The sequence below is a fragment of the Polyodon spathula genome, chromosome 2, assembly GCF_017654505.1.
Source record: "Polyodon spathula isolate WHYD16114869_AA chromosome 2, ASM1765450v1, whole genome shotgun sequence".
Taxonomy (NCBI): Eukaryota; Metazoa; Chordata; class Actinopteri; order Acipenseriformes; family Polyodontidae; genus Polyodon; species Polyodon spathula.
Window position 1 is genome coordinate 77,502,897 of NC_054535.1, and position 24,443 is coordinate 77,527,339.

A 24,443-nucleotide genomic window follows, 5' to 3' on the forward strand; every position below is an offset into this window, starting at 1 on the left:
ATTATTATACTTATATGGTCCTTTCAGTAGCTACTTTTTGTTATTCAAACTGCAGCCATTCATACGGCTGGGTCCTTTTCACGAAACATTTGTCAACTGACTGAAGTTATATTTAAAAAAAATAATAATAAACCATGTGTACATCTATGCAATAGACAAGAGGCACATAACAACAACAGTGCTTGTGGGACAGACAATTTTTCATATCATCTATTTCGATCATCTATTCAGAGATAGCAGGATTTTTAGTAAGTATGGGGTATGCGTGAGGAAAAATGGGCAATACAATACCCACCCTAAACCATGTGTTGTTTCCATAATGTGTCTGACTATATATATATATATATATATATATATATTCATATTATATATATATATATAGATATATATTTTGTTATATATATATTTGATAATCAGATTAACAGACATCAAACTTGTTAACTGTCAGCATCTCCTTATCTATTTTAAATTCTCTTTCTGTTCCATTACAGCACTTGGATTGCATGCATTGCTTAATTTGTGTGAAAACATGTCTGCTGTAACATAAGCCTGCCCAGCACTGTTTTGTTTTGCATTACTCATAACGCTTGGCTCAGGAGTTGTTCCCTTTTCATAACAAAGATTAAATTTGTTTTCTCTAACTACAAGCTCCCTGGCTTTGACAGAGTTCTTCAGGTACGCATTGACTGATGGGGTCTCCTCACAAACATTGATCTCTGAAATGTCCTCCATGGGACTCTCTTCATTTCTGCTGTATGAAGGAGACCCAGGCTCACTCTGCAGCTCAGTGGAGGAGACCGACAGGAGAGGCTGATTCGAGAGTGACCGGTTTAACATTTTTTGTGTCAACATTTGCTTGCGATATCCATCTCCTGAAACGTAATAGTCTAGTGACAATTGTGCCTGGCTGGGTCCTCTTGGAGGGTTGACAGGTGTGAGGAGTTTACTCTCAGCGCTGATTAGAGAAGGTCTCTGAAGAGGCAGATCTGAGATGTTCTCAACAATTAACAAATTATACACAAAATTTTCACCATCTTGCTTAGACTTGGCCTGTAAATAAAATGAACATTAATTAAAAAGTTATTTAGTAAACACTAATGCCATTCACAGTTACATACACTATATTTGAAATATCATCAGCCTGTGTTGGATCAAACAGGATACTCATCAATGAAAGTTAACTTTTGGACTTAAACAATAACGTCAGTCTGCCTATATATTTCTCCCATGCTATCTGAGGAAGGCAGAAGCATTGTAGTTAATTTTTATTAAAATAGTGAGTTTTCAGTTTATCAATGACTTTTCTACTTCATTTATTATACATACACACACACATATATATACAGTATATACACAGAACAAAAATATAAACGCAACATGTAATGTGTTGGTCCCATGTTTCATGTGCTGAAATAAAAGATCCCAAAAATTTTCCACACTCACAGCTTATTTCTCTCAAATTTTGTGTACAAATTTGTTTACATCCCTGTTAGTGGGCAGTTCTCCTTTGCCAAGATAATCCATCCACCTGACAGGTGTGGCATATCAAGAAGCTGATTAAACAGCATGATCATTACACAGGTGCATCTTGTGCTGGGGACAATAAAAGGCCACTCTAAAATGTGCAGTTTTGTCACACAAAACAATGCCACAGATGTCTCAAGTTTTGAGGGAGCGTGCAATTGGCATGCTGACTGCAGGAATGTCCACCAGAGCTGTTGCAGGAGAATTGAATGTTCATTTCTCTACCATAAGCTGCCTCCAACATTGTTTTACAGAATTTGGCAGTACGTCCAACTGGCTTCACAACCGCGGACCACGTGTAACCACGCCAGCCCAGAACCTCCACATCCGGCTTCTTCTCCTGCGGGATCATCTGAGACCAGCCACTCGGACAGCTGAAGAAACTGTGGGTTTGCACAGCCGAAGAATTTCTGCACAAACTGCCACAAACCGTCTCAGGGAAGCTCATCTGCGTGCTTGTCGTCCTCACCAGGGTCTTGACCTGACTGCAGTTTGGCGTCGTAACCGACTTCAGTGGGCAAATGCTCACCTTTGATGGCCACTAGCACACTGGAGAAGTGTGCTCTTCACAGATGAATCCCGGTTTCAACTGTACAGGGCAGGTAGCAGACAGATGCTGAGGCCCACTGTCGTGCCATTCATCTGCCCTCATCACCTCATGTTTCAGCATGATAATGCACGGCCCCATGTCGCAAGGATCTGTAAACAATTCCTGGAAGCTGAAAATGTCCCAGTTCTTCCATGGCCTGCATACTCACCAGACATGTCACCCATTGAGCATGTTTGGGATGCTCTGGATCGACATGTACGACAGCATGTTCCAGTTCCCGCCAATATCCAGCAACTTCGCACAGCCATTGAAGAGGAGTGGGACAACATTCCACAGGCCACAATCAACAGCCTGATGAACTCTTCGCAAAGGACATGTGTCGTGCTGCATGAGGCAAATTGTGGTCACACCAGATACTGACTGGTTTTCTGATCCACGCCCCTACCTTTTTTTTTTTTTTTTTAAGGTATCTGTGACCAACAGATGCATATCAGTATTCCCAGTCATGTGAAATCCATAGATTAGGGCCTAATTAATTCATTTCAATTGACTGATTTCCTTATATGAACTGTAACTCAGTAAAATCTTTGAAATTGTTGCATGTTGCGTTTATATTTTTGTTCAGTGTATATATATATATATATATATATATATATATATATATATATATATATATATATATATATATACACACACACACACACACACACATTTGTAGTCAAAAGTTTAGATACCCCAAGAAAATTTAGAATTTTTTGAAATTTCTCAAAAACAAAGAATTTTCGGAAAAATCTTTTGTAGCAACAATTTTGCTTTTGTGGATGAGAGGGAAAGAGTTACAAGAAAGAGGATGTCTACAATTATATATTTTTTTTTTTTTTTTTTTTTTGCAAAAAAACACAAAAAAAAAGTAATTCAAATGTATTCATACCCTTTGATGTTAAGACAGTATTGTCTACAAGGTGCTTGAAATTTCTATATGACAATGCTGAACCTAATTCTAGAAAAGTCTACAAAATGCTAGATTGTAAGTGAACATTCTTAGAGTATAAAAGTTTAAGCACAGGATGATTGCTGTCATTACCAATAAGTCAATATGGTAAAAAGTAAAGAGCTATATGAAGACCTTAGACAGAAAATTATTTATTGTCATAAAGCTGGAGAAGGATACAAGATTTCCAACCATTTGAGTATCCCAATTTCAACTATTGTTTCTATTATCAAGAAGTACAAGACTCATGGTACTGTCACAATGCTCCTTCGGCCTGCAAGAAAGAAGGTTCTTTCACCAAGAACAAGTAGAAGAGTGGTGAGGAAGGTTAATAACAATCCAAGATTGACTGCCAAAGACATTCAAAGTGAAACTGCAAGTGGGACTTGGGTTTCCATTTCATGGTGAAGGCCTCAATGGATCGCAGTCCAAGGAAAAAGTCACTCTTCGGAAAACATTCCAAGGACAATAACTTAAAGTTTGCAAAATGATGAATGATCTGAATGATGGATATGAGTTCTAGTCAAAGGTTTTGTGGAATGATGAAACAAAAATTGAGCCATTTGGTCACACTGATAGTCGTTACGTTTGGAGAAAGTCTGGGGAGGCGTACAAAGAAAAGAACACCATACCTACTGTCAAGCATGGAGGTGGTAATATCCTTCAATGGGGCTGTTTTTCCTCTAATGGCACATGACATTTAGTTCCAATACATGGTAAAATGGATTCCATAGCATAAAAAGACATTGGCCAATCATCTGAAACCCTCTGCTACAAAACTTGGTTTAAAGCGTGACTGGACTTTCCAGACACCGATCCAAAGCACACATCAAAATCTACAAAAGAATAAAATCAAGGTACTGGAATTCCCTAGGCAAAGTCCCGAACTAAATAGGTTTGTGAATCTTATGAGTTGAAGGAGGCTGTGCACAAGAGAAGTCCTTGGAATTTGAATGAACTGGAAAAATGTAGCTTTGAAGAATGGTCAAAAATCACTAAAGCCGGGCTTACACTGCACGATTTTTGCAAACGGGAGACGAGTGCCACTCCCACTTACTGATTGAACTACAATTTCTCACTATAGAGTGTGGATTTCAAGCTACACACACTACACTACAAGATATCTTGTCGCGGACTGTGCCTATTTTCATTGCAGAATCGTAGACTCAAGCAAGGAGGCAACTGCTGTTGTCTGTGTATTGTTTTGCACAGAAAAAAAGAAGAAAATGCGGAGAAGATCCATTTGGACACGCAATTGGCTTAATAGATGTGGCCAGTACAGACTGCAACTCGAGTCGAGGTGCATCCAAAATAATCAAAACTAATCTGTTCAAAAGCCGCAACACTCGCTCGTAGTACAAAATATTTATTAGATTTTTGAACAGATTATAATACAACTTTAATAGTAGGTTACTACAAGTCTGTTATATGTTTAAATGTGCAACAGGGTAATCTACATTCTCTATACTTCTCACACACAGAAGCGCACCCCTCCTCCTCCTATTTTGAATAAATTAGCAATACAAGCATACAGTAGGTGTTTGAAAGGGATATCGAATACGAGTGACTGTAGAAATTGATTGCCATGAGAGCACACACTACTACACACAGTATCTGCTTAGGCGTTAAAAAGTTATAACAGTTATTTACTTACCAGGTACCTACAATGAACGATCATGATAAGAAATGTCACTTATGTCAAAGAGGGGCACAACCTTTCCCTTTGTCGCTGTTGTTGCCAGCTTATCCTATTGGCTGCTGGCAGCATTCATCAAGAAATCGGCCTGTAGCACCTCACACACTTCACGAATTGCTTTGTCGTGGACTAAAGTTTTCTGACATGTTAGAAATTTGTTGGGATGTCGTAAGAGCGTTGGAGATCCCAGAAGCCACTAACGGGGCATCGTAAACCTTCTCACACTTGTCGACCATTTTGTCCCCGACAACCTCATTTTGTCTCAGATTTTAAGAAATTAGTCGCCGACTCCTCAGCTCGTCCATGATCAGCAAAAATCGCGCAGTGTAAGACCAGCATAAAGAATCATGCCAAAAGCTAATTGACAAATATCCTAATCATTTAAGGTTACTATTTCTAAAAGGTGCCTCAATTATCAATTAAATTTAACTTTCCTTGTCAGGGTATGAATACTTTTGAACTAGCTTTTTTTGGAGTTTTGCAACAAAAAATTCTGAAATAAATAATTGTAGACATCTATTTCTTCCAACTTTCTTGTAAGATTTTTCCATTAATTATTTGTTTGAGAAATTTCTACAAATGTAAATTTTTGAATACAACTGGATATGCTTACACAAAATCCTACCTTTCTTACCTTTTGGTTTCAGTCCTAAATCTTTTTACGATGACGATACTTGTCACATAGAGGCTTTCTGAATCATGTTTACTATTGTTGTTGGATTAACAATCTGTATCTCTATAAGCTAATTATTTCCCCTGCTTATAAAATTTTAAATGAATACCGTAAAAATGTTCTCCAGTGGCATTTTACCAATACTGCTATGTGCAGGATCTGGTATTTCAGGAAGCAGATATTTTTTCACTCTGCAGTGAAATAAAGAAATACAATTTTAAACAGTGGTCCTCTTCACCAATTACAAACCCTTAGAAATGTCATTGCCCTTCCCATGGTTCTGTTACACATGTATCACTGTTTACCATGGCTCGACATGGTTTCTTTTATATGTGTTACCTCCTCTCTGGGCTTTACAAGGCTTACCATTGCTTTTTCATGCTTACACTGTTTTACTACGGTACATTTTTATAAGTGAAGTAGCACGCACATTTAAGTCAAGCAATGGGAGCTTTTGAAAGGCTAGGATACATGTCAGATCATATACAACTCAGTAGACAGTGGGCTCTGAATCAATAGTTATACAAATCAAAGCTACTAGAAAGTGAAGATTTGCAAGATAGTCAAAATCAAATTCCAGGGTGGCTCACTGAGGATGTCAATTATCAAATTGTTTATTTAATATTTTTATATGGGCCTTAAATAACCACCGTACAATTCTGTTTTAGTTTTCACTGGAAAAAGTTCCAATATGTATAATCAAAATATTTCTTACACAGCACAGGTAGAAATTCCTAAAATGATGATCATGATGATACCCAGTCCAGCAGCCAGAGAGGTGTATTTAATAAAATAGAGACCTGCAAAACAAAAATAGCTATTTCTGTTACAAGAGTGCAAGTGAAATGAGATGGAAAAGCTGCCTTGTGTGTATTCTTATCGAATTTTTACATGAACAGCGCCCTCAAGGTTATGAGCATCTAGCCTGCTCTTAAGGCTTCATGTGGTTCAAGGCTCATCTTGACAAGAGGCAGCATTTCAACCAGTGAAAGAAGTGACCTCACCACTGACTCGCATTATAACTGCAGTACATGCCATCTGTGGATAGCTTTCCAACCACAGTACAGCATTTGTAATTAATAAACTGGGCGTCAGGATCTGTGCTGAAGATAGTGTTCTCTCGTGGTGGTGTAATGGAAGTCTAAAAAAAAGTTGGTGAATTGTTGCCCCAGCATGTGGCATCCATTTCACTTCATGAGCTTACCCTGCACCTTATCATTATTTCATTAAAACTGGTGCTTTGCTGCATCTCAGTGGAGAGTACTGATACACAAGCCTGAAATGCCTGCAGCCACTGAGTTACTGTACTGCGACACCTTTATTTACTTAAGCTAATAAACTGTACTTTACTGAACAATACAAAGAAGTTATTTGGACAGTTAAATACTTACTATATCTGACCGTTGTAAAGAAAGTTTCAGAGCTGTTTGTCCCTCCCGCTTTAGTACTAGCCATTACATGAACAACGTACTTTGTGTTGGGCTGCAGAGAATCTAGCAAATACTCCAAGATGCTGCTGTTCACTGTTACATCTAATAAAGAAAAAAAAGAACAATCATTAAAGCCATTTAAAAACAAAACTACAGAGACAAAGTGAGGCGAAGATATTTGAATAAAAGGGGCTAAGTAACACTACTTGTTACTTGGGTTTCACATTTAGGGGTCTCCCAGTGGATAGCGTCAACATCACCAACCACTACAGAGCTCCTGTAGGTGCAATTCATCACAATTAGCAGAGCATGAGTCCTGGCATGTATGGCAGGAGATTTTCACGTCAAGCCAGCAACGCATGAGTGGACCCCTTTCATTGTATGGTGTCCCTCACTTTCCATTTGCATGAAATAAAAATCCCCACTCCACTCCAAAGAAAACAGGTGGCTGATTGTATTGATTCTGTTTATTTATCCTATCTGCCTTGTTGCTGGAGTGCCGGAAACTATGCTGACTCAAGATGCAATGACGGATTGCTCAGAGAAGACCAAATGCTGCCTGGTATTTCAGTTTAGCATGAATTGAGGTACAGGTATGTTCAGCAGGTATGAAAGAGTGTAGGGGTTCCATTAGCAGGGCAAGCTTTAATCGTATATTGCATAAAGTATGACAGTGGCCTGTCAACTAGCCTGGCCAGCTAGTGTTTAAAATACAATTTCTGATTCTGCTTTATATTGTTTTACAGATGATAAAGGAACATAAAACTTGTACACCTTATTTATGGTGACAGCAAAGATATAATTTGTCATATTGCTGCAGCATACCTGTCAACATTTGGAAATGGATTGTCAGGACAGAAGGGGGGGGCGGGTGGGGGCTATAAAATGAGCAGGGAAACAATTTGAACTTACAGGATTCCAGTCCTTTGTCATCTTTGTAGAATATAGTGTAGTTTGTGATGAATCCGTGGCGTTCATTCTCGGGGATTTCTCTCCACTTTATTGTTGCTGTGGTTTGTTGTACATTAAATGCCTGCACGTCAGAAACTGGTCCTGGCGCTGAGTGAAAAAAGAGACAACAACACATTTTTGCACAAGCTATTTCTTTCTTTTTTAAACTCAATGTTAGCCTGTGTTGATTCTAACATACCTGCTTCCTTCAGGTATGTCTGCACTGTCACCGGCAATCCTGGCTTTCCATCAAACAGAGCGTAAACTGTAATGTTATAACGCTTACATGGATCAAATGCACCTACAGAACAAAATGCTGAATTCAAATAGGAAATCAATCATTTATACATTTAAAAAAAAAAAAAAAAAAAAAGATAAACCTCTGAACTTATGCGAGATTACTGTCACACTGTAGCTAATAGGTGAAAAATTTAAATATAGGGTTGAAGGGGCAGTGCCAAGAAGGATGCACTGTACTGTATTCAGTATTTTAGACTGGTACAGATTTAGTTCAAGGCTGAGTCTGCTGCTCTTGTGCCAGCTATCAGGTTATGTCTGCTATCACAGTGACCAGTTACATATTACAGTCCTACTTGCCCGCGTTGGCACTGCACCTCTTCATGTGTATTACTCACTAAACCAAGTGCTTTCCTTTAGATTGAACAATATTGTAGTGTACTGTAATTTGGTTGTACGCTTTATTTTTTTTAAACAGAATGTAACATTACAATTGCATCTTGGTACTTATTAGTGGAAAGGCTACACATTATTATACAACACGCAGGTACAGTATAATAATGTGTTACTCTAGTACCCCACCCTCAGATGTGTCTCTAATGCAGTAGTTGAAGACTACACCTCAGGATGCTGATGGAATTGTGATGATCTTACAAAGCCTTTTCCCAGAAATAATAATAGTCTTTCAGAATAAGATGATGATTAATGATTTATCCTGATGAAATATCTTAAAATACCCTATTAAAATACTCCAGTCTTACCATTCAGGGACACATTGGTTGTATTAGTATATTGCCAGTCTGCTTCACAGGTCTCGTCATCCATGCACCAGTCAATTACATAAGCATTTACTGGCACATCAGGGGTCTTCCATTTGACCCATATGAGATCCTTATAAGAAAAAGCCTCCACTTCTTTCACTTGCTGGAGAGCTGAAGAAAGATAAATGAAGTGCCTGTTACACCAGAACAGTAGTAGCATTCCCCAAATGACAAAGTTTGAGTCATGATAAGTTGTCTGTATATTTTTGGATCCCAAGAAGTGCACTTATTGAATGTGAAAGGTTTCAAAACATTGGTTAGCATAGCTTTAAAACGAATATACAAATAAATAAAAAATAAAAAAAAAGTTAGAACTACCTTTATCATCTACTGCAGGAACTACCAATATTGCTTTGGGAGAGTCGCCAAAAGAGTTGAAAGCAACCACACTTATTTCAAAGGCTTCCTTTGTGAGATTCAGTGCTGCCTTCATACTGGTCGTATTAAAAACCAGGTCCTGCCAGGGTTTGCTCTTTGATTTGCATTGTACTCTGAACCAAAACGTGCCATCATTTGAAGTGGATATTTGTAATGCCTGTATAGAGATTAAACAATTTTTTTTTTTTATTTATTGGAAATTACTTCTCCAGGATTAGTCCAAGTACCCTGTTCACAAGGACATCCAATTCTTACACATGGTTCTGTGAATTATTTTGGCAAAATAAATTTCGCTTTTAGGCTAATTACATTCTGCTCTCGCAATAAAACTGAAAGTACAGGAGAGTCTTGCTCATTAACATTTGTGTACTACAATATATACACAGGGCCTGAAGAAATACATAGGATTTTACACCTGTTCAGTCTCCTGCCCTCCAAATGTCTGTTTAACCAATGAACTGCTATACATAATAAATCAGACTTGCTAATCTGAACTCCGGTAACCCAAACTGAGTTTTAATCAGAACTAGATTATCATAACAGAATGCATGCTGATAGCTTGAATCATTGATTCAAGTTTCACTATTGAATAACAACACAGCTATAGTCTGGGGTAAACTGTAAGAGTAATACAATAAGGGATGGTAAATGTGTGCTTCTGAGAATAATTTTTTTTTTTTATAGCACAAAAACTAATCACTTTATAAAGGGTGCAGCCCTCTTTGTAAATTATATGGACAAGCACTGTATCGATATGAAATTGATTGTGTGGGTTTCATCAGCACTGAAGTCAAGTTATTATAGGTAGACTGAACAGTGTGGGAAACACAGCAAACTAATCAAACACTGTACACTAAAATATTTATATAAATATTCCCATTTTTATTTGTTTTGCTGCAATCCGTTCAATTATTTATCAGAAGGTATTTCTGTTCTGAAAAACATTTTCAGTATTTAGTATACAGTTGTGTGCAGTAGCATTTCCGGATTATTGACAACTTTGGTCTAAAAGCAAGTTATTTAAACACACTTGGCACTGATGCTTTGACATGACATGCTTTTTAACTTCATCATGTTCAGTGTTTCTCTTTGTTAAATACACTACTCTGCTTTCATGCTTTTCAGTGGGCACTCAAGCTGGATAGATACAAATGATTTAGCTGAGTTTTGACTGCAAACTGTTTCTTAAAGAACATACCTTCCACAAGAGTTGAACTATCCTGTTTCCTTCTCCATCTGGAGCATTAATTTGTCTCCAAAGGTCTGGCTTTTCTGAAGGCACTGGTAACAGGAAGAAATAATGAGAATAACAAAAAACAAAAATGTCACCACAGTGAAAAGAAAATATACATCACTGCATATCGGAACAGCAAATACTTCATACACTGTTTACCGTACAACAGTTGTATTAAGTAATTGCACTATTTTCTTCTGAATAAAAGAAAAGCTTTCCTTTTTAATTTACAATAATAAGAAAACTATTCAAGACATTTTTTGGTACAACTTTTATCTGCTGGTCAAGCTGTTAAATGTGCAATGGAACAACCCCCCAAAAAATGTGGAGAAAAATGGTAACAAAAACAAACTGAACACAGCTGTGGTTACATCACAGAATACCATGTGACATGAAAGCCTCACATGACCAGTGTGTGTCATGTTACATCATCACTTCTGCCACCCTCAGCTTTAAAAAAATGGGGTCAATTAATGGAGATCAGATAATAACCTCAGCTTTGTGTGGGCTTCTTTTTATAAGTGCAGGTGGTGATCAGTGAAATTCTGGAATACCAAACATTGCAATACTATGTTTCCTAAATGTACCCTACGTTTCCAGGTATTGTTAGTACAATTAAATATCATAAATATCAGAATATCGCAGGATCCTAGGTCGTGAATGTGAACTAAGTCACAACAATGCTCCTCCCTACAACCCAAGGGAGCACATAGATCAGTGCTGCTCAAACACAAAGACAGCATGACCAGGATTCAAAACCAGTGAGCTCCTAATAGTGTGACTCAATCAGCACTACACTGGCTCTGCAATAGGGATAGAACATTACAGAGTTAGTGGCTTCAAATGTTATTTTAATTGAATTATTTTAATTGAATTATTTACACTGCCTTTACTTTCTGGCATTTGCAATACTTACAAGCGGCTCACATGATAATTGTGACAGAAAATGCTTTTTTTTCTGAACACAGTACTTGAGATGGTGCATGCGCAGAAAGCAGTGATTAGAGCTTTACAAATACAGAGAACACAGGTGCAAATATATTTGCACATATATATATTATATATATATATATATATATATATATATATATATATTTAAAAAAACTGAACAAAATTTTCCCAACTTTAGGGAAAAACTTACTCTGGGTCTTAGTGTTTTTAAAAAAGGGGTCGTGAAAGTAAAAAATTTTATTGTCTATTCACTTTTCAAGTTTTGGGTTTGGACTTTGTTTTGAACAGTGTTTTGACCTGTCGATTTTCAACAAATGGTCGGTGGTTGTTTGCCATGTTGTGTTGATGTTTTGTTAAATGTTTGCGGACAAAATTTTAACTTATGAGAAATGAATCGTAATCAGCTTATTTATTTGTGAAACTGTATTGAAGAAGTTTATATAATTAAATAAGAAGATTATGAATTGCAGTGTAGTGTCAGAGGTGGGGTCATTATATCATTCTGTGCATGAAAATATCAGAATTGGAATATACAGGGGGGAGTCTTACACCATTCTCTGTGTCTTCTTGGCTTCTGCCCTCCAACTCCCCCACTGACAAAGAATGTTTTTAGATAGAGTCATAAACTAAATACTGGACACATGGCTTATCTTCAGGATCGCTGAATGACCCATTCAGTACCACAAGCCAGACAATTCTGAGTACCTTGACACTAAGATGAGAAACAGTCCTAGTCGTAAATCCAGCCGACATGGGGTGAAATAGCGGACCAATGGAGAACAAGGCCGTGTCGGTATGAGAACAACCAATGAAAGACACTTATATGAACTCAGGCAATGCCCAAAATAACCAGACAAACCAATCACAGGGTTGAAGTGAGAATCGCAAACCCCGCTGACTTTCAAAGTGCTGCAAACTTCTGCTGTGTGCTGCTGTCTTCCAGTCGTGCTGCTCAGACAGACATGCATGCTGACCGCAAAGGAAGTGTCCACAAGTAGTGTCCTCCCGCTATAGTTGTCTTTAAGTTCTGAGGGACGAAATGGATGCTACACTGCTCTGAACAAAGTTGCAGTCATGGGAGCATACGTGCTCGAATTCACAGAAGGCAAGGAAGAACCAATGTTCTGAATAATGGCTAGAATCATCTTCTGAGGAAGGGCCCTGCCGTCTGTCCTACGAGAGTCTGCATCAGTAAGCGGGATACTGCGTTAATCGGAAAGCGCGTATTTGGTTCCACATATCTGCCTGAAACAAACTGAAGCAAAGCTGTCAATTATGTTTTTGGAAGATTCTGAGATAATCGCCACAAGAACACTTACAAACTATATAACTTTTCAATTGCAACGCATTAGCTGAACTGAGTTACGTCTGATCAACGAAACTATTCCCAGTGGGAAAACTGCCAGCAACAAAGATAATGTTTCAAACCTTGGAGATCAACAAGCTGGTTTTTATTTGAAAAGGAACTATTGGTTATTGCGAGCCTACGCAATACAAAGCATACAGCAAAGTGCCGTCTACATTGAAACTGCGGATCTGGAGAGCCGCAGTATACATCGACACAGATTGACATCTGTATATGGAAATCGATACGTATTCAACATGTCTAATATTAAATACTTTATCACTCGAGAAAGTAACTGAAGCAATGCTATCAAGTTAAGTGGAAACTGTTCTAGAAATAGAATATAACTTTCTTTTTTTTAGAGTGTGTAAGAAATGTATTATGTTTGTTTGAAATGTGCAACTCAAAAGGAGTTCCCTCGTAAATGCAGAGAATTTCTTCATTGCCCTATTTGAGTTAATTTAAATATATAATCAACTGATGTTGCTAACATATTATTAGTTTGGTACATCACGTCTAAACTAAGTCAACACGGTAAAAGTAATTTGCTAAATTAGGTACTAGAATGTTGGATTCCGTTCTGAGTGGAAAGTTGAATTAATTCTTGTGCACATTTACATTAACAATTACAACGATAAACGGATATTGAAAATACTAATGCAAAGTAGACACTTTGTGTGATAAGACATATTCAATATTAGTATATTAACCATATACGCTAATGATGTTATGGTCGTTGTAATCGATTGACAATAGTTGTGCACTCCTTTTTCCTTTAAATAAACGATTGTTTTATATTTCTGACACGTTGTGTAGATGTCAATTGTTGTCAACGGAATCCGAGTTCTACATGATGTCACCTAACTATTATGGTATGTCTCAGTTACTAACATTTGGACGTTCTTAAACAGTGCGCCTAGAGACTAATTTATATTTAAATAAATTGTATACCAAAGTCACTACAGCAGAATCAATTAAGCTAATCATTTAATGTATCTTGCATTAATAGTTCATTACTATAATACTGTATTACAAAAAACAATGCCTGGAGTAGCCTACTTTAGATGAAGTGCATTGGCATTTGTACAGCAAAGTACAATACAATACCATACTGCTTATGCGTCAGTAAAGGAATTTGTTTATAAAATGTTGTTCCAAATGTATTTTCCTCACCGTCTCCATGTGAAGTAGCAGTAATCTCACGACTCCAGTCGCTCCAATGGATTTGCATTTCATCTCCAATACAGCGAACTGACACAGTGTAGTTGGTAAAGGGCTTTAGATTTGTTATATCAAAAGATTCTTCTTTTTTTCGACTCATGTTGATAGCTGACACACTCTATTAAAAATCAAAACAAGTCCAACATATAAGTCAAGTTACTTTTCAAAATATACTTTAAATAGGTTATAGCAAATTAAATCCATGCATTTTACCTGGTTTTACCTGCCTCTGTAAGGAACATGTAACAGCAAACATTCATTTTCAGGTTTTTAAAAATACTGTAAAACCGGTAGCATGCATTGTAAATAAAGCTTTGTTTGTATGCCTTACTTTCATATATATTTTTTATATTTTTTTTAATTAATTTTATTTGTTTATTTATTCATTAGGCAGACGCCTTTATCCAAGGTGACTTGTAGGTGTTACAGGGCAGTACAGGGTTACAATGCAAGATTCATATTTAAATACACTATAGTTTATAGTAAATGCAAATAATACTACTAAAATACAATACGAAATAGGATTCAGCAAGTTAGGGTTACAACAAGTTATACCTACAATGACATATCAGTAGCGCAATAGTGCAAGGATAGTGCACTAGCTTAGGATCCAGTGATGTGGTGCGTAGAGTAGGTCAGGCCAGTCCAGTGCATAGTAGGGGTAAACCAAGAGATCTACAAGTGCAGTCTAAACAGATGGGTCTTGAGGAGGCGATGGAAGGCAGTGAGATGGGTGTCTTGAATTAATCCAGAGCTGCTGCTGCATTTTTTAACGTGTGTAGGGGAGCTGTGTTAATTTATTTGGACAGTTACTGTATTAACGTTAGTTTGTCTGTTACTTTATTATTATAGTTTATTAACATAAACTTGCCTATTGCTTTTCTCTTATTCAGTTAATTTCATATGTTGATGCACGTACGTCATGACAAGTAATACACATTTACTGATTGATTGACTCATATTGTGTCTGGTGGTCAACTCTGTCTCTTAGAACACTTCGCCTAAGAGAATACCACCACGAGAGGTGTTCTCTTAGCCAGAGACTGTTGTATAATGCCAGAAGCCTCAGGCTGAGGGCATTGTCCCCTGGAGGTAGCTTCTTCCTGAGGGGCCTTTAGCTTCACACTATGAGCCAAGGTCTGCAGTCCATATTTGTTTTATGAATCGATCAAGAAATTAATGTTTTTGAAGTCCATAGCGCATAATTATAAATGTTTATTTGGTATAGAACTGTCTGAGTTTCTCACCGGGGCATACAATTCTTGCAGGAGTCAGTTGATTTTGAGAACGTCGTACATATTTACTTTGTCGAGCTGGATTTGTTTGAATATTAATAATTCAGAAAACACTGAAAGCAAAGATTTTATGACAGTTTTAGAGTTTGTAGCATCATTGTTTTGTAGTACATTTTGTAATTTGTTTTCTGTTGTCCGCCATTTTGCTTCGTTGTGTGAAGGGAGGAAGGACACTCAGCGTGACGATGTAATTTGAGGGAGTTTGTAAAAAAAATTATTGATGGTAAGCAGCGTCCAAATAAAACCAAATAAATGAAAAACGTACCCATTTGTTTGAACCCGTCTCTTGGTGCTGAACTTCACAATTCAAACTTAAATGACGTGGTGCCTTTGGCCTTCTCCAGTTTATTCTAATGCTGCTCCTCAAGATGGGATTTTCCAAACTAATCTCAGGTGGCTCCAATTTCACTAAAAGACAGAACGGTCATGCACGTCTATGACAAACAGGCTAATGGCAAGTATAAACTTCACATTGTAAAACATGTAGAGAAAATTGCTGAGATCATTAAAAAAAAAAAAAAAAAAAAAAAAAAAAAAAAAAAAAAAAAAAAAGAAGCACAAGGCAAAGGTCAGGTAAAATAACTCATCAAAACCACAGGTTTATTTTTCTTCCAAAAAATGTATTTTTCTTGTGGGCACACGTCTGCTGTTTATGTTTCTGTATAATGGCATGATTGCTTAACCTGTGCAGGGATTAGCAACAGAAAAGGTATGTAAATACCTCAGTTGTGGTCGATGCAGCTTGCTCACTATGTGCATTCCACGTCTGGCTTTAGTGTACATATTGGTTACACATGAAGACCTCTCAGTAGTTGTTTTACAGAAACGTGGCACATAGTTTTTGCTTTCTCTTGTTACATTTGCAGTAGGGAATATTTAAGTCAGATGCACCAGACATTATGCTTCTACCCATTAAAAGCAAATAGCTAGCTTCAAACTACTGTAGACCTTACTCTACAAAATACATTGTTAATTACAGGGCTTGCGTAACACTGACTCATGATGTGTCTTCTAGTTTCTGTACTTCTAATGGCAATGGTCCTCCTGTTTGCAACATGTGTAATGCAATTTGGGCAACCCCCCATTGTAACATTTCTAACAGCTTACACTAGCCTAAGACTAATCTTTTGTCATGTTTTCTAATACATCCAAGGCCCATTCATCCACTGGTCTTGTTCAGAGATTATAAGATTACCTATATCAGATCCAAATACATGCAGAACATCAGAGACTGCTTCGCCCAAGGCATTTTCTGCTTTTACAGTTACGCTGAGGGGAGCATACAATTGCAAATGCCCATCCTCAAATTGGTATGTGTGTTGTTTTGTTCTATAAAAAAGTATCTCACTGAAATCACTGAAAAAAAAACAAAGTTAAAATAGCAAAAGGTTTCTTAGCAGCATAACTTAGTCAGTGATGCAAACATATGGAGTATAATACTGTACTTAAAAAATAATGACCCAAATCTAGGAGATACATCAAATAAGTTTAAAACCAGTCCAACACCACACTACCACAAAAATAATGTAATATACTATGAATTGCATCTATAGCATGAAGAATCTCAAACAATCCCAGGTATCAGCGCTGTGAAAAAGGTTACCTTAACTAACATTTACAGCGCACACACAAAAAACATGCGGTTAGTTTTCCTTCGCCTTTAAAAGATTAGTGCAATGTTTGCTATGCCTCCATTTTAAATACTGTTTAGTTTTTGTCTCAAGCACTTACTATCCAAACATGTATGTAATATTAAACTCAGTTTCCAAGAAGGTATTTCTTCCAGGGTCCCAGCTACAAGCAACGTTCTTCTGATAAAACTGGATGCAGGAAATATTTTGGGGCTTTTCTGGAGGAACTGTACAAAGACAAGAGAGAGGCTATTGACATGTTTAATTCTTGGATGATGAGTGATCTTGCTGCAAAGCAGATTTTCTTAAAAGGGTTACAAAAAAGACTCAGCCATGCTTATTTTAACATTCATTGATCAGTCAGAACTTCAGCATTGTTGGAGACTCTCAAGCATGTCTAATTTCTAAGGGCACCTGGTACACCAGTGCAGCCATTAAAACCCTGGTGGATGTAAGAAATACATCAGTAAGAAATGCAACACAAAACACATGTGGTATTTCTTCCATTCAACGGGAGCGGATTGACAATTAGCATACCAGCTGTAATTAGATGATGTTTGAGGAGCTCTATTTAGGCCACAGGAGTGCTTGAAACGTCTGAGTGTTGAGAAGTCACCAGGATGAGAAGAACAGAACTGTGACCTTGTCTCATCTGCTAGGGCCAGAATCCGTAAGAGAAGTGCATCACATAACAGCTTTTACTCAAAGAAGCTCTAAAGAAAGTTGTAAGCGACATTTTTAAATTACGCCAAACTACTTACATCCAGCTTTCACATCGGTAACTGCAATAAGAATGTCTTTTCCAGCTACACGGAAATTACACGACACATCTCCTGTAGGGTATGAAACATTTCTAATGACAACACTGGCACCAGTTGAATTCGTGAAACTATAGTGCTCTTCTGGGATCTTTTTTCCATTCAGTTTCCAGATTATCTTTCTAGGATCATATGTCAAGCATGGAATGCCAATGGATTTAGCAAAGGTTAGCAACAAATCTGATCCCATTTCCACAACTGGATTCTTAGGAAAAATATCGCAGTCTTCATGTTTGCCTGAGTAAGAGAGAAAAGATAAAGGCAATGTTATATACCATGGTGATATTCCCCATGGCTTAATCCTTACACATTCTCATAACCAGCAGCAATGTAAAATTTGACCACCATTCTATAAAGGAAAGTACAATTTGTAATCTCAGTGTTGCTTTGGAATCAAGAAGATGGTGGTAATGAATGACAGCTGGAAACTTACCCTGACACGGGACCATAAAGATCACCACGGCAACCAAGTAAACAATGATCAACATTGTTCTTAAGCTACCTGTAAAAAAAATAAAAAATAAACAAGGTTTTGATGTTTTTTAATAACTAGATCTATCAGTAATTTTAGTCTTACAATTTTAGTAATTACAAACAGCAGTGATTTGAAAACTAAAGCAATCCTTGACTTTTCAGTGACTTGCTAATACGAGTTTTACCAGCATAAAGCATATACATACAAACAGCAGCCACCCATAACAATTAAACGCTCAATAGTGCTACATTTAGAACTACTAAAAGAAACTTAGTAATTCAATGACAAACATTCCGACTAGAAGACTTATTCAATGTCTTCAATTAAATTACTGGAATTTAATATCTACTTTGAAATAATAGATGTAATAATAGATGTACCTCTTATGTTATTAAATTATTTTTTATTTATTTTCTGAGAAAATCCACTTCTAAATTTCAGTTGCAATAGTCATTAAGATATTTTGTTTCATTGACAGTACTTCACCAAAGCAAAACATAATTATCATTAAAGTAATTATGAAATGTAATGTCCATTTGGAAACTGGTAAAACCCATTACAGGAAAACTATTTCTTGCCATCTGAGGACCTGCTCAAATATCTAATCACCAGAATTCAGAAGTGAGAAAACTGTAACAGGAAGTAATGCAATTCGGCTTCATGCAATACACTTCTTTCCTGTATTGTCTGATTTACTGGTTAAAACCCTGTACTCCAGATTTCTCAACATTCCTGTATTTTTATTTCAAAAGCAGAACAATATTACATGGATTGTACCACAGAACAGCGTACTCCAGACCAAGCATTCGTCAAGCAGAATTAAAAGCTTGTTAAATATGAAATAGAACAAAAAGAACAATTTATTGTATCATTATATTTCCATTAAAAAATGTGCCTGTACTGCTGCTGTCTGCTGTGGGTCCTTTTGCCAGGACACTGTTGTTAATGAGGTTTAGGTCTCAATGTGTTTTTCCTGGTTAAAGAATTAAAAAATAAATAAACTAATTTTAATAAAAACCTGATTTTAAATCTAATGTTTTTTGTTTTTTTTTTTAAATGTTTGTACTGCACTGACGAAGGCCACTGGCCACAATGCATCTGCATCAGCATGAATTCTCTTGTTCTACATCTATTAAAGGACTTTAATAATAAAGATTCCAGCTTGATAGCTGACATTTGGTGAGTGCTTGGTGTTTGATTATTTAATTTTGAACATTTATTTGAGCCTTTAGCACCCTGTGAATACAGACCATTGCTGCACATGCTTTTTTACAGCGTGCTCCTATTTCTTTAATTTAAATCCAATTCACCCTTTAAACCCATGTTTATGAGATCACACAATAAAGTAATATGGTAAACAATGACAGCACTTTACAGACAGTTGAAGGGTTATGACAACAGATCATGTAACTTGAAAGCAATTGCTCAAATTGAAACATGTATTAATCTATGTATCCTTCTGTTGTTTCAAAAAGGTACCGAGTGCTGTACTTTGATCACATTTATCCGTTAAAATGACGGTGGTATAAAAAAAAAGATTCCTATTGGCCAGTATACAACCAACATGTGTTCTAGTCCTTTTAAAGTAATATTAGGTTACTGGGTCAACACATCGTCTCACAAGTCAGCCATCATACTATAATATGGGAACACACACAATGTGTATAATGTGTACAATGTAGTCTCCCACATGAACTAGAGAATGCATAAATCTGTAACACTTCAGCACAAATTCTACTGGGGTTCTGACAGGTTATAGGAAAGATTTAGTTATTTATGAATTTGTTTATTATGTGCACGCTCACTGGGTGCAGGTGCAAACAAGGTAATTCCTCTGAAAAGCTAAAAAGCATGGAGCTATGGGCTGCAATCTTGCAAGAATCCATCAGGAATCTTGTGAGGTACTAGGTGAGATCCTAATCAACTGGTCAATGATTATACAACTGAGAAACACAATTCTACAATTGAAGGTGAAATATTTAATACCATAAAAATGTTTGTACAAGTCAAGTTTCTAGGCAATTCTACAGGGCCTTTAAAAGAGGGGAGCGACTAATACACCCGTGAGACGTATGCGCTGGTGCGTGTTTTATTTTACTACCGTACCGGTGCCACAGTGGGATTACTACAGCCACAGTTATCTCAGACAAACTTAACTTAGCTGTCAGTCTCTATGATTTTCATATTCCCACCCTTCCAAGCCATTGATTTGTCAACATTCAAACTGAACCCACCCCTGGGACCCATAGCAAACATTGGTTAGAAAGCCAAGTAAACTTATCAAGCCTTCCGTTTGTTGTAACTGCAACGCTATAATAATGCAAGTGACTTTGACACTGGATAAAAAAGGACAGTCAGACAAAAATGAAAACGCTACACAACAGGTTTGAAATGGTGAGTTGTTGAATTTTCCGAAATGCATGGCAAACACACTGCTGAAAAAACAGTGCGTGACTGGAGACGAAACAAAGACCAATTTAAAATGGCGAAAGAAAAACGTGCTGATAGAGGAGGAAAGTGTTTATGGCCTGATACATTTTGTTTGAATGGAGTGCTTTGTATGACTTTAAAATACATACTGTAACGTGTTCTACAGTGCAATATTAATGGTAAAAAAAAAACATTAATATGGTTACTGTGTAACTTTGGTATTAAACAATAAAAGGTGCGATTATTTATTTTTTTGTGATGCAACCACAAAACAGAACGAATGCAGACGGGGTTATCAGTAAATCTGCAATTGCCTTAGCTTAGTAAACAAAATAGGCATGCTGTTAGTAGAATACTAGTTTCTGACACATTCGACGCGTTGCTACCGTGACTAAAAACACAAACACGCATATGAATATGGTACTGTAACAGGGTGAACAGCCCTGCACATCTAGTTGTTTATTTTTAGAATGGGGTTTCCCCCTCCACCCCTGTACTGTGTTTTGTGTTTGTGTATTTAATGTTTTATATTTATATATATATGACGCTGTGGCCATGCATTTTTGTTTTGTTATTGTTTTTGATTTGTTTTGCAGCGTAGATGGGAAGCCCCATCCACATTAAAAACTCATGCAGAAGGTGGCCATCTCCCAAATTAAGTGATTGATTTGTTGCTAATCGGGAGATGGTCACCTGCATAAATACCTGCAGCTCTCTGCACTCTGGGTGGGTGTTCGGAAATGGAGAACGAGAGAGCTAGAGGAGAGATTCATTTAAAAACAGCAGATATAGGAACAATGAAGGCGATTGCCCAGCCTGATGTATATTTGTATTTTATGTTTGTGATTTATTTTTGTTTAAACCTTTTATTTTTGGAGGAGATCAGCTAGGAAGCCCTCCTCCACAGTATAAGCAAGAACTACTGTTGCTGCATCTGTGGGCAGTGGGGGCATTTCCCAGTTAATTGCCCCCTCCCTGAAGAACAGTGGTCTTACAGCTGCTGGAGAGGGGACATGGACCTGGAGTGGGAGGAGCCTGAACATCCTGCATCTGAGTGGAAGGAGCGTGAACGTCCTGCGCCTGAGTGGGAGAAGCCCAAATGTCCTGCGTCTGAGTGGGAGGAGCCCGAACGTCCAAAGCCAAAGAGGGGGGAGTCGGTGCGTCCACAGCCCAGGTACCCACCAGCAGAGGGAGAATACCTGCTGGTTCCACCTCCACAACCATGGGAGGACTGCTTGTCACTCCCACCTCCACCAGCAGAGGGAGAGTACCTGCTGGTGGCACCTCCACCACCGTGGGAGGACTACGTGCCGATCCCACCTCCACCAGCGGAGGGAGCATGCCTACTGGTTTCCCCACTGCAGCCAAAAGGGGAGGAGCCCCTGCCACCTTCGCCGCCAGAAGGGGAGGAGCCCCTGCCACCGCTGCTGCCAGAAGGGAAGGAGGCCCTGCCGCCGCTGCCACCAGAAGGGGAGGAGCCCCTGCTGCCTTCAATCTCGTGCAGAAGGTGGCCATCTCCCGAATTAATTAAGTGATTAATTCGTTGCTAATCGGGAGATGGTCACCTGTATAAATACCTGCAGCTCTCTGCACTCCGGGTGGGTGTTCAGAAGTGGAGAACAGGAGAGCGAGAGAGCGAGAGGAGAGATTAATTTAAAAACAGCAGATATAGGAACCGTGAAGGCGATCGCCCAGCCTGACCTATATTTGTATTTTGTGTTTGTGATTCATTTTTGTTTAAACCTTTTATTTTTGTGCTATGTGAGGTGTGTTTATTTTTGTTTAAATATTTTTTAGTTCTGTAATAAACGGTGCCACAATGTGTCTTTTGAACTGCAGATACCTTTGTTGTGTGCTTCCTTCTTCTGGTCTGACGTTACCGCTCAGCCATTTCCTCACACAGGTACATAGAAAACATATTTCAAAACAACAAATCAAAATAATATAGAAAGTAATTTGATTCACAGAATTTATGTTTAAACTGAGGACAAAAACTGGTAAAGCCACGCATTTTTCACATGATTCAAGGCACACCCACTATAAAATGTACTTATTTTAACTAACACACACACATTACATTTACTTAAGTCCTAACGTTTTTAATTTACAGTGCAACACTAATCCTACCAATTTCAACACTGGGTAAAAAGTATACTACCACAACATTAATTACACTGTGTAAAAAAAAAAATTTTTTTTTTTTGTTCCCGGGTAGTAAGTGTTATTTCCTAATTGCTTATGCCTCAAAAGTACAGAACATGGCTATTATTCCCCACAAACTTTGCTTTTGTGACCAGGACAGTGATATTTCAAAATATCACTATTTCCAATGGGAAAATGGGCAAACGTGTGTCTTTTCGTTCACATAAAGTCAGAAAAAAACAACATATGAATCCAAAATAACATGTATTTATACTAAAGTAATACAAAGATGACTACAAAAGATTTAGAAGTGAGTAGTTTTTCGAGATTTACAATTATACTGTAAATAATTGAGGCATAAGCAATTAGGAAATAACACTTACTACCCAGGAACAAAAATTGTGTTACATAGTGTTATTATTGTAGACCAGTACATTTTAGTGAAACCACTGAAATGTACTGGTCTACAATAATAAGGAAAGAGGCTAACAAGTGTTCCATTATGTATAAATAAATCACCTTGCTGGTCCATATGGTTCAATATACGCAACACCCAGGCTGTTGAAAGGGGTTTATTTGAACACCCTTAAGTGTGTAATTGCTTTCTTTCTTATGATACATTTTTAGAATCTTTTGAAAAATGCCCCAACACACATAATGGCACACAACAGTAACCTACAGACAAGGTGCGGCAGGCCTTACTAATAGGTAACTATTGCTACTAGTGTAAAGGGATTTAAACCAATGATGAAATTGTAATCCCTCAGTAACCTGTTACTAGAGGATGTGTTACTGATATCAGTATGTACAAGTGTCACATCAATGTGTACCACCTGTCCAATACTCCTACGTTACGTACTGTGCATGCCCACACTATTTTCCCCTTGCACTGGGTAGCATACTAATTATTATTATTATTGTTATTGGTAGGAACGTGTGTATGTATTGTTGCTACTGTATGTTCTGTGTAGTACTATAGGTATTATTATTAATAATAATAATAATAATAAATAATAATAATAATAATAATAATAATAACAACAACAACAACACCGTGTAACACTTTTTTTTTTTTTTTTTTTTGTTCCTGGGTAGTAAGTGTTATTTCCTAATTGCTTATGCCTCAAAAGTATAGAAAATGGCTATTTTTCCCCACAAACTTTGCTTTTGTGACCAGGACAGTGATATTTTGAAATTTACCTATTTTCCAGAACATTCCAGATAGATTCAGTGCTGAGTAAACTTGGAGTAACTTCTAGAACTTTCTAGAACTTTCCAGTAATATAAATAGTAGTATAAATACAGGGGCCTTAAGCCCACCAGTTCAGTTTAGTTCCAGCTGCCTAAGTGGATACATATCTGCATTTTTCTGAGATGGCATCAAGAGGCTGCAAGCATCCGGCAGACGCATTTTTCTATGTCTGCGGCCAATTTATCAAGACAAGAGCGAAAAAGTACTCCGTGGAAGCATCTGCTAAGATGTGTGAGGCCTACAAGGCATATTTCGGCATGCCTGTCGGGGATCAAGACAAACCCTGGGCACCTCATTTCACCTGCGAGCACTGCAAAAAAACTCTGGAAGGTAAGATGGACAATTGTTGCTCAGAATTTTATGTTATAAAATTTGTTAAAATTTTTTAAATTGTAAAA

General features: G+C 37.5%; 1 protein-coding gene across 1 annotated transcript; it reads right to left on the reverse strand.

Annotated features, from left to right (window-relative positions):
- Window positions 1-409: 409 nt before the first annotated feature.
- Window positions 410-22,530, reverse strand: LOC121300965 (interleukin-31 receptor subunit alpha-like). Its single transcript, XM_041230004.1, has 16 exons — window positions 22,495-22,530; window positions 18,180-18,248; window positions 17,690-17,983; window positions 17,029-17,155; window positions 16,493-16,653; window positions 15,563-15,705; window positions 13,955-14,120; window positions 10,450-10,532; window positions 9,192-9,408; window positions 8,814-8,984; window positions 8,015-8,131; window positions 7,777-7,923; window positions 6,826-6,966; window positions 6,150-6,234; window positions 5,544-5,625; window positions 410-1,050 (listed from the first exon to the last, which is right to left on the reverse strand). The coding sequence occupies exons 2-16, from the start codon at window positions 18,232-18,234 to the stop codon at window positions 460-462; spliced, it is 2,580 nt and encodes an 859-aa protein (XP_041085938.1). The 5' UTR covers window positions 18,235-18,248; window positions 22,495-22,530; the 3' UTR covers window positions 410-459.
- Between the last annotated feature and the right edge of the window lie 1,913 nt (window positions 22,531-24,443).